Raw genomic sequence first — 11,300 nt, 5'->3', positions numbered from 1 at the left:
CCCCAGCTCAGCTTCTGCTTGGACCAGTGCCAGGTAAATAGCAAGTTCCATCCAGCTGAGAAGCTGTGGCAGTGGTTGCCGGAAGGTGTCCTGTGTCACGCCTGTCTTCTGAGGTTAGTGAATTTGGGGTGGGGGGTGAAGGGCATTGATGCCCAGACGTGATGACGTCAGCAGGAGGCTGAAAAGGAGGACCAGAGCTAATGCACTCCCGTTCATTTATCTGTCCTTTGATTTGCTCTCATCCACTCACTGACCATCCATCACCTGCCACGCGCTGCTCTAGGTGCTGGGATGCTCCCTGAGTCAACCTATTGGACAAAATTCCACCCGTGGAATCACAATCTGTGTTTCCACGAGACCCACAGTCACAGTCAGGTCTGAGAAGTGCTGTTACTGGGCATTTGGCTCCAGCAGGCAGAAGCAGGTTAGGTGGGGAGGTTATGCAATAAACAGGACTGAGCCCAGCTCCACCCCTTCCTCACTCCCCTCCTCATTGCCTGTCCCACCCCTCAGCTGGGATATGAAAAGCTCCGTCAGTCCCCAGCTTCCCTCAGAAGCCCTCCTGCAAGGCCACGAACATGAGCCGGCTCGGCCTCTCCACCGCTCTTCTCGTCCTCCTGGGCACCCTGGTGGCCTGCACCCCAGTGGGTAAACACAAGCGCCATATTAGAGGTAAGTCCCGGCTCACCTCTCCTGTACAGGCTGGGGAGGGATGAGGGGAGTCCATGGAAGGGGCTGGGGAGCAGGGGTGGGGTGGGTGCTGACAGCCTCTCTGGATGTCTCCTGGGAAGTTGGGCATTTGTAACTCCAGGGACATTTCATGACTCTCAAAAGGAATCATTATGTCTCAGCTTTTAATAAAAGTATCCCACCGAACTCCACCTGACCAGGGACCCCATCTCTGAGACTATTCCTGGTCACTGCCTTGTCCCTGACCCTCACTGTAGTGTAATGAAAAGATCCATATTTGATCCTTGTCCTGGCTCCTGGCCCAGATGTCCTGCAACCCTTGGAATTTACTGTCTTCTGTATGGTAATACGATGAGTCAAGGAAGGGGACCCAGGATAGCTTAAGGATGGGGCCCGTCTCCAAAAAGTCTCATCAGGTGCTTAGAGAATTAGAACTTTCAACCTGTAGTACTTCTGGGGAGAGGCTGAGTTCAATCATCAGTGACCAATGATTCAATCAATTTGCTGACCTATTGAAACCTCAATAAAAAACCCTAAACTTCGGGGTTTTGGAGAACGTCCAGAGTGGTGAACTTTCGAGGTGATGTGGGGGAGAGTGTCCTGAGAGGGCACGGAGGCTCTGCACCCCTCAACCCCCCTTTGCCCTATGCGTCTCCTCCATTCAGCCGTCCCTGAGCTTCAACCTTTGTAATAAACTGGGAGCAGTAAGTAAGGGGCTTTCCTGAGTTCTGTGGGTGGTTCTAATAAATTACTGAAAATGGGAAGTGGGGTCATGGAACCTCCGAATTTATAGCAAGGTGGTCACATGTATGGGTGACCCCAGGACTTGTGACTGGCATTTGAAATGGGGGCTGTCTTGTGGAACTGAGCCCTCATATTGTTGAATCTGCACTAACTCTGTGGTTTTAGTGTCAGAAGTGAATTGACTCGTGGGACGCCCAGTTGGCGTTGCAGAATTGGTTGGTGTCAGTAGGGACACCACATATTTGCTCTCAGGGACAAAACCCGGAGTCACTCTCCCCTTTAATTTGGTGACTGTGGCTCGGGGGGCAGGGTTGTGTTTAGTATGCGTCGGTGCTCCCAGAAACTCTTAGCAGTTATCTGTATTTTCAGAATTCCTGGCAGAATCAGGTAGTTTATCAAATGGGTTGTGACATGATAGTATCACGGTGACCTAAATACTTACCTGCTGTGTGTGCTGGGGCAAGTCGTCTGTGGTTTCCTCACCTGACTGGGGACACGTGTTACACAGGTTCTCTGAAGGGATAACCAACCAATCATGAATTTCATAACCAATGATGTCCATTTCCCCCCAAGAGGTATTTATCTGGAAGACTTAGTCTACTTATCTTCCCCTTCTCAGACCAAAATATTTAGGTGTCAAATAATGATTATTTCTCTATTATTAAAATTAATCAGAAAAGTGCGGGGCAGCTGAACTTCTGCTCTGCCTGAGGCAACTACAGGGAGGGCAAGAAATCTAGCACTGCTGTGAGTCTGTTCGTGGACCTAAGGCTGTTTTTCTTCCAGGCGGGAACAATATTAGTCAAAACTCAATGCCCTTCCCCTTGCCCCCCTGTCTATCACTTTACTATCCTCTCAAGATATAGAATGTTAGAGCTAGATTCATAGTTGTATAGACTTGCCTCATCATTAAATAGACTTTTCACTAACAGCAATTCAGTGATATCCATTCTATTCAATGAACGTACACTTAGCATGAGCATGAACTGAGAGGTCAATTCCATTAACAATATTTCTCAAGTCCTTACAAGCATTGTTCTTGATGTGGGGAAACAGCTGTACACAAAATAGCAAACTAACTTGCCTCCTAAGAGGGAGACAGATCACAGAGAAAGGGGAAAATAATATGCCAGGTCGTGATGAATATTTTGAAAAGAGTGATGGGGATAAAGGAGGCTGTGCTCTTTCCACAGACTGGTCGGCAAACCTTCTATGATAAGGAGGTGCTGGAACAGAGGCTTCAGTAAAATGGGCCTGGTGTGTTTGAGCAGCAGCCAGGACCAGGGTGGCTGGAGCTGAGTGGGTGAAGGGGGGCTGGTGCGGAAGGGGATGAGGCAGAGGGGCCATGGGGCAGGTCGTGTAAGATAAGAGTCAGAATTTGACTGAGAGGGATGAGGGCTTGGTCATGGGAGCAATGGGATAGGATTCAAGTTGTCACAGGGTCCCTGCGGCTGCAGTGTGGAGAGTGGCCTCTAGGGGGCCAAGGGCAAAGACAGAAGCCCATGGGCAGGCTGCTGCAGTGGTCCAGGTGAGCCATGACGGAGTGTGTACCTATGTTGTTCCCTGGGTCCATCCCAGTTCTTCTGAAAAACATGAATGCCTTGGTCTGTTGAGGGGTTTATGCAGGTTTCACTACCTAGTCATGGCCACTGGTGATTGTTCAACCTCCAGCCCCTTTCCCCTCCCTGAGCGGGGCTGGGGGAGGCCATGGAGGAGGGTGGGAATGAAAGTTCCAACCCTCTGGTCAGGCAGTTAGTTCCTGTGGTAACCAGCGCCCACCCTCGGGTTACTAGGGGCTTCCCAATAGTCAGTCACCTCCGTCCCATAACAAAAGACAACTTATAGCTCTATTCACTTTGGCAATTCCAGGGGTTTTAGGAGTCTGTTACCAGAAATGGGATGAAGGACAAATATATATTTATTATAAATCACAATATCAATATTACCTCAATATTCCATTATTCCAGTCCCCATGAGGTAACCAAAGCTAACACACTGTTGTGTTTTCTTTCATGCCTTTCTTCATTACATCGTGATTCCTTCACACTTTTTTTTTTTTTTTTTTTTTTTTGGCTGCACCACTCAGCTTGTGGGATCTTAGTTCCCTGACCAGGGATCGAACCTGGGCCCCCTGCAGTGGAAAAACGGAGTCCTAACCACAGGACCACCAGGGGATTCTCTTCACACTTTTTTTTTTTTAACACTGGAAACTTTCAACCATTCAATTAACTACAGAGAATAGTGTTACAAACCCCATTTAACCATCATCCAGCTTCAACAACTATCAACATGTGGAGAATATTATTGATGTGGGTCCTCTTTTTTTTGTAGACTGTTTCAAAACTAATCTAAAGTATTATGGCAATTAATCCATAAATACTTCATGAAGAAGATATAATTTTTTAAGGTGATTACCATATCGTGGTCACACCACAATACTAATAGTAATGTGTCGGAGCACAGGCCCTCTACTGGCCTTTTGACACTTCACACCCCTGCACCCCAACATTCTCTATTGCAAACAAGCTGGGTGTTGCTGTTGTTGACCTTATAGACCAAGCTTTGATGACCATCCTCATAACTGACCTAGAGTCCCTCCCATCCTTGCAGACCCACGGCCTGCCTTCTGCCTGGACCCTCCCTACATTGGTCGCTGCCAGGCCATATTTATGAGGTACTTCTACAATGCCAGCTCCGGGCTCTGCGAGATCTTCCAATATGGCGGCTGTGACGGCAGGCAAAACAACTTCCTGACATTAGGGGACTGCATGAAGACCTGTGGTTTTTCCAGTTGGCCCTCGAGTAAGACAGGGGCAGGGCAGGGTGGGAGGGGAAGGGCTGGGGAAAGAGAAGGGGCTCAGGGGACCACCCACCATTCACAGCTGCGCAGTGTCTTTCCTCCTCGCTGCCTCCCAGGAGAAGTGGCTGCAGTGTCCTGTGAAACCACACACTGAGCAGATCTTCCATGGCCCAGCTTGGCAGAAGGTCACCCTAGAAGCCCCGTCATGAGAATCTGAGCCTCCTCACATGCTCCCCTTTTTCAGATGGGAACACTGAGTCAGCCCCCCTACAGAGCAGGTCTGCAGAGTTCCTGAGCACCCCACCTAGGCTTGGAAAACTCACTTCCTTCTTGTTGGTCATCCTGGTTCTGGGAGGACTGTGGTTGCTCATTTCTGGGATGGTCTAGGACCCAACAGAGGGTACCGTGTCCAAGTCTGGGGCTTCAGAGATGTCATTCAGCCAGTCCCTTTCTTTTTGCAGAGGACCAGTGAACTGTGCTCCCTCAACATGCTGAAGTCCAAGGAGGACCCACGCAGGGCTGGCTGTGGCTGCTTCTGAAACAGTTCAGCCTCCCTGGCTTCCTTCTCAACCCCACCCTCCTCAGCAGAACCCTGGCTCTCTCCTTCCCCCCATGGGTCTACTTGCTTTAGCTTTGTCTCATCCAGTCAGCTCTAAGCGCCATGAGAGAAAGTCTTCCCTTTATCCCTAGCACTTAGCACGGTTCCTGTCACAAAGTAGACCGTCCATAAGTATTTGAGGAAGGAAGGAATGAATGCAGGAGCACATTCCTAATGACTGGAGTGACTACAGGGCCTGGGATTTGAAGCAAGTATTCTAGTCCTAACCCTCATCCTCACTGCATCCTCACCTTCATCCCCCTCCCCACCATCACTATTCTCCTTGTGGGTATCGTTGGTATAATTTCTGGAATCGAGTTCTGAGAATCAGTGATGGCAGAAGTCTTTTCATTAAAGAAGTCCCTTTCCCCCACCGTGATGTTGAACATTTTCCTATCTGTCATTTAAAATTCTACATCCTTATAATCAATAAAATAATTTCCTAATTAAGCTAACTTGCGTGGAATCTGATTTTTGCACCTAAGAACCTTATCCAACACTGTCCATGGAGATGGTGGTCCTTCTCATTATTCTGCAGAGCAGTGGACACCTCCCCTCTTTCTGCCCTCAGACTGGGCCCTACCAAGTATTGGAAGAAAACCTATTACAATACCATCTACCTCTTAGTGGGCACCCCAAGCTACAAAAATATCTGGGAGACACCTCAACATGAAAGCTTTCTTTCTTTACTTCTTGGGCCAGGTCAAATTTGGGGGCAAGTTGTTCTCCTGGACTCTTAGAAGGACAGAAGAAGAAGCATGAGGCTCAATAGTCCATTTTTCCAAGGAACTCCCTTTCACAAGGTCATTTGTATGGAGAGGGGGCTTCTTACTTCTGTTAAAGAAGGGCAACTACCCTTTTTTGTGAGACTGGCCATGTGCCAGGCTCTGTGCTTGTCATTTTCCCCAAATTATATCTTTGTATTTTCCAAATGATACTGCGAGGGAGGAAATGGGAGCACGGAGATGTCAGTTAGCTGGAGGATTAGTTTCCTGGGGCTACTGAGGGAGCCGAGGTGAAGGCCCTGGCTGTCACCTGAAGAGGTCAAGGCCAGCCTTCTTGAAGAGGTCAAGGCCAGCTTCTCTGAAGAGATCAAGGCCAGCCTCCCTGAAGAGGTCAAGGCCAGTTTCCCAGAAGAGGCGATGACTGAGCTGAGTTTGGAAGGGTGAGTGGGATTCTGTCAGGTAGAGAGAAGAGGGCAAACAGGAGCTTTGGGGCAAGACAAAGAGGCAGAGATGAGAACAGAGATTGTACATCCATCCATTTCCCAGGTCGGAGTCTGTATTGGTTTCCAAGTAGACTTTAAGCATCACGAGGAGACCCCAACTTGTTCCTCAGAGTCCACCCAGCCCTGAATACAATGAACCTGGGAGTCCCCCTGTACAGAGTAGGGGAACAGAAGTTACCTACGAGAAGTGGGGGAACCACCGTATTTGCATGAGAGCCCTGGTTCCACAGCTTGAGTTTTCTGCTCCCTTCTGCTAGTCCCAGCTCCTGAGGGGAGTGAGGCAGCCGCTTTTATCATCTCTAAGAAGCAGACCCGTTAGAGCTGAGCCATATGGGTGTGTAGAGGTACCAGTGGAAGAGAAATTCGGTTTTGGAAAAACACTGGAGAAGGCTTCTGAATAATTAAATGTTAAAATTTCATAGAAGGTAGCTAGTCAACCAACCTCAGTGTTTTTTACCTCCTGCTAGGGGGAGCTCACTTTCTCTTGGGCAGCAGGTGCCAGCTGGTAGCATTCATGAATAGAACACTCTTCTGTCCTATTGAACCAACAAGAGTCCCCCTCCTCTCTGGCCCTGTGTTTCCACATTGGTCCTGACTCTCTTCCTAAGAACCCTACAGACAAATTCTGCTGTCTTTGTTAGTTCTACAGACATTGGGAGATGGCCGTCAGGGCAGTATCCCTCCACCACCACCCAAGTCTCTTTTAGTTTCTTAACATTTGCTAAGTCCCTTTCACCATCTTTCAGATTCTCAGGACTCAGAGTTAAGGGAATGACTCTTTAGAGCTCCATACAATTTATGCTGCTAGGATGGTTGGCACCTTCCTGAGGTGCCCCCTCACTGGGCTGGAGATGAGGTTAGTGTAAGAATAAGAGGATGGTCAGTAGGATCACAGCTCCCAGGTCACCCTCCAGTCTTTTTTTGTTGTTGTTGTAATTTATTTAATTAATTAATTTTTGTCTGCGTTGGGTCTTTGTTGCTGCGCGGGGGCTTTCTCTAGTTGCAGTGAGCGGGGGCTACTCTTCGTTGCAGAGCACGGGCTTCTCATCGCGGTGACTTCTCTTGTTGCAGAGCATGGGCTCTAGAGCACAGGCTCAGTAGTTGTGGCGCATGGGCTTAGTTGCTCCGCGGCATGTGGGATCTTCCCGGACCAGGGCTCGAATCCGCGTCCCCTGCATTGACAGGCGGGGTCTTAACCACTGCGCCACCAGGGAAGCCCCACCCTCCAGTCTTGCTTTCCCCAGTAGGTCAAGAGCTGTGGCAATCAGATACTGTGGAAATATGAACACCTAAGTGAGGGTGGCTGAGAGGAGCGGGTAGGATGTAGGTGGGGCAGGAATCCAAGGCTTATGGAGGTATTTCCCAGGATGCACCACACTTCAAGTTCATTATTAGACCGTCCCAGCTGCAAGGCATTGTGGGAATGACTTGTTTAGAATCCACTGGGTTCTCAGTCAAAAGGAGGTCCCAGCTCTCCCAAGCCAAGCCACTTTGACAATGTTTTCATGCCCCTGCCTCTAGGAAGACGTGAGCTGGAGAGACCTTTGGAGAACAGTGTCTAACTGCATCACTACAGATAAGGAAACGGATGCATAGAGACTCACATAGCAGGGTCTTTAAATATGAGAAAATAGAAAGAGCTGATTCTGTCACTTACTACCTTATAGTCTTGGGAATATCTCTCCAAATCTCTGAGTTTCTCTTTCCTCTTTTACAAAATAAGACTAATGATTCCACCTGTCAATGTCTCTAGCCACACACCTCCAGAAACACTCCTGTTGCCGGTTGAACCAGTTGGGTTTATTACTCACTACAGCAAGGAGAACACACACCTTGGGGAACCACCTAGCATCTCATTAAGAGGATGTTAGAAAAGACCTAAAGAAATGTGCTATGGTTAGGTGATTTGAGGAAGGTTTCATAAGCTGGCTTTGCTTTGGATGGATGCTGTCAGGAAGTGGGGCAGTTCTCTGACTATGTATCGTAATCTTAACTCTAAGAAGAGAGGACAAGATAGAGTTTAGAGCTGTATTTGGTAAAGCAGCATCAGTCACTCATATGAGGCAGAATAGGGAGATGCTTGGTCATTTTGGTGGCTTGTTAACTTAGCTTGTTTTGTCTGTGTTCAACCATGATTACAGGGTGTCCATTTATTTATTTGTTTATTTATTTATTTATTTATTTATTTATTTATTTATTTCTGGCTGTGTTGGGTCTTCATTGCGGCACGCGGGCTTTCTCTAGTTGAGGTGAGCATGGGCTACTCTTCATTGTGGAGCATGGGCTTCTCATTGCGGTGGCTTCTCTTGTTGTGGAGCATGGGCTCTAGGCATACGGGCTTCAGTAGTTGTGGCTCACGGGCTCTAGAGTGCAGGCTCAGTAGTTGTGGCACACAGGCTTAGTTGCTCCACGGCATGTGGGATCTTCCCGAAACAGGGCTCGAACCCATGTCCCCTGCATTGGCAGGCAGATTCTTAACCACTGTGCCACCAGTGAACTCCCCAGACTAAGACATCGTGCTGGAAATGGATAGCATTGGCCATGGAATGTGAAAATAGTCTTTATGTGATGATGGGTAATCCCTTCCTAGAACCTGCGTGGCAGGTGTCACCTGTCTACATGGGGAAACTGCAGATACGTGAGTGGCCCCTGGTCACTTCGTGGTGAGTGGTAAGTTCAAGTCAAGATACTATTCTGTCAAAATCCAGTCAGTGAAGCACCTGACATCTGCAGGGACTTGGTAACATGCAGATAATGGGTAAGAGTTTCTGGATGCACTGCCCCACACTCATTCCTCCCCTGTCCCGAAGCCGCATCTCAGCCACCAAAGCCCAGCGACGAGTGGGTCTGGGGTTTTTTCCCCCAGACACCAAATCCATGGTGTCTCTACCAACACCAACCAACTCTCCGACACCCACTGGGCATCCCCCAAGTCAATTCCCTTCTGACATTAAATCCCCAGAGTTAGACTAAAGCCCACAGGTGGAAGACTCTGTGCCACAAAACTGCCCCACTTCAAGGGCCAGCCACAAACCCGTCCCGTCCTCTGCAGCTCATCACCCAGCTGTGTGCCTCTGTGACACTTGGCTGGGCTTGCTCCTGGGGCTTCTGGGCATTGAGCCAGCTCCCTTCTCATTGACCCTGGAAGTGGAGCACAGGGTGTGTGTGTGTGTGTGTGTGTGTGTGTGTGTGAGAGAGAGAGAGAGAGAGAGTGTGTGTGTGTGTGTGCGTGAGAGTGTGTGTGTGTGTGTGTATGAATGCCTAGAAGGTTAGACTGTGGTCTTGTTTCTACTGCTGATTAGCAGTTTGGTGCTGGGTGATGCCTTCACCTCTGTGTGCTGCATTTCTTCTCCTCTGTGATAGGTGGTAAGATAGAAATATACCCTAGAGAGGAGAGATTTGATGTGATCATGGAAGGAGATAAAAGATTTACACAGAGGGAATTGTAATCAGCACATCTCGGCAGTGTTAGCTGTTAGTGTGTGTGTGTGTGTGTGTGTTAGTGGGAGGATGCTTGTCTGTGTGTGGATGAGTGAGTGTGTATGGGGGGGCCTTGCTGTACATGGTTGTAATTGGGAGTGAATAGATGGGACAAGTGAAGAGGGGAGGGTATGTAAGCCTTCACACGTGCCTGCACTTTATACCTTACAAAGCAGCCGAGTGCATGGTGCGCAGACTCTGAAGCCGGTTTCCTGGGTTCAGGTCCTGTTCCTACCCAGCATGACCTTGGGCAAATTACAGATTTCCTGTGGCCTCAATTTTCTCCTCTGTATTGTTAGGAAATATTAAGATTTCCTCGCCCTCTGTTAGGATTATCGTGAGGATGAGATGGGTTAATATACGTCCAATGCTTAGGATAACGCCTGGCACGTGGAAGGAGCTACTCGTTTACTGCTGTCTTTACTCATTCTTCTTCTTCTTTTTTAAAATAAATAATTAATTAATTAATTTTCAGCTGTGTTGGGTCTTCGTTGCTGCACGCGGGCTTTCTCTAGTTGCGGTGCGCGGGCTTCTCATTGCGGTGGCTTCTCTTGTTACAGAGCATGGGCTCTAGGCGTGCGGGCTTCAGTAGTTGCAGCACGCGGGCTCAATAGTTGTGGTGCACGAGCTTAGTTGCTCTGTGGCATGTTTGAGTCCAGACCAGGGCTCGTATCCGTGTCCCCTGCATTGGCAGGCGGGTTCTTAACCGCTGCGCCACCAGGGAAGCCCCTATTATTCTTATTACAAGGACTGACTTTGCAGGGAGAAGGAATATATGTCTGTTGACTCCACTGCTTCCATAGCAACCCCACGACATGGGCAGCAGGGATCTCAGATGACACCTGACAACACAGGGCTGTGGGAGATTTCTGGCCACAGGTCACAGAGTTAGGGAAAGGGAGAGCTGGGATGCAAATTGACATCCTCCGACCCCAAAACCACAGATGGAGAGACCCGAGAAGGGGAGATGTTGCAGGCGATCTTTGCAGCCTCCCACAGATCACTCCAGCCCCTGAGGTCCGCTCAGGCAGGCAGCTCTCCTGTTGGTGTTACCAGGTGCGGGGTGGTAAGTGGTCGTGCTGTGGAGACGTGTTCAGCTCCCTGTTTCCCCTCTGCCCACGCCCCTTACTCTTTTTTCTACCCAGAAAATCAGGGTTTGTCTCCCAGGAGAACATTGCCTTCCCCCAGCTCAGCTTCTGCTTGGACCAGTGCCAGGTAAATAGCAAGTTCCATCCAGCTGAGAAGCTGTGGCAGTGGTTGCCGGAAGGTGTCCTGTGTCACGCCTGTCTTCTGAGGTTAGTGAATTTGGGGTGGGGGGTGAAGGGCATTGATGCCCAGACGTGATGACGTCAGCAGGAGGCTGAAAAGGAGGACCAGAGCTAATGCACTCCCGTTCATTTATCTGTCCTTTGATTTGCTCTCATCCACTCACTGACCATCCATCACCTGCCACGCGCTGCTCTAGGTGCTGGGATGCTCCCTGAGTCAACCTATTGGACAAAATTCCACCCGTGGAATCACAATCTGTGTTTCCACGAGACCCACAGTCAGAGTCAGGTCTGAGAAGTGCTGTTACTGGGCATTTGGCTCCAGCAGGCAGAAGCAGGTTAAGTGGGGAGGTTATGCAATAAACAGGACTGAGCCCAGCTCCACCCCTTCCTCACTCCCCTCCTCATTGCCTGTCCCACCCCTCAGCTGGGATATGAAAAGCTCCGTCAGCCCCCAGCTTCCCTCAGAAGCCCTCCTGCAAGGCCACGAAC

General features: G+C 49.3%; 1 protein-coding gene across 1 annotated transcript; it reads left to right on the top strand.

The window, feature by feature from the left end:
* The first annotated feature begins 578 nt into the window (after positions 1 to 578).
* LOC132476605 (serum basic protease inhibitor-like) lies at positions 579 to 4,953 on the top strand. The gene is made up of 3 exons (XM_060078658.1): positions 579 to 672; positions 4,045 to 4,236; positions 4,925 to 4,953. Exons 1-3 carry the CDS (start codon positions 579 to 581, stop codon positions 4,951 to 4,953), a joined length of 315 nt encoding a protein of 104 aa, XP_059934641.1.
* Positions 4,954 to 11,300: the final 6,347 nt, after the last annotated feature.

The sequence above is a fragment of the Mesoplodon densirostris genome, chromosome 16, assembly GCF_025265405.1.
Source record: "Mesoplodon densirostris isolate mMesDen1 chromosome 16, mMesDen1 primary haplotype, whole genome shotgun sequence".
NCBI classification, from domain to species: domain Eukaryota; kingdom Metazoa; phylum Chordata; class Mammalia; order Artiodactyla; family Ziphiidae; genus Mesoplodon; species Mesoplodon densirostris.
The sequence above is the reverse complement of the archived record's forward strand: the minus strand, read 5'-3'. Positions and strand labels throughout refer to the sequence as shown.

Bases quoted from the DNA above. Each gene is read 5' to 3' on its own strand.
- LOC132476605 (XM_060078658.1), top strand. From the start codon at position 579: ATGAGCCGGCTCGGCCTCTCCACCGCTCTTCTCGTCCTCCTGGGCACC. The intron at 673-4,044 runs GTAAGTCCCGGC...CCATCCTTGCAG, and splicing joins ACACAAGCGCCATATTAGAG to ACCCACGGCCTGCCTTCTGC. The intron at 4,237-4,924 runs GTAAGACAGGGG...CTTTATCCCTAG, and splicing joins TTTTTCCAGTTGGCCCTCGA to CACTTAGCACGGTTCCTGTC.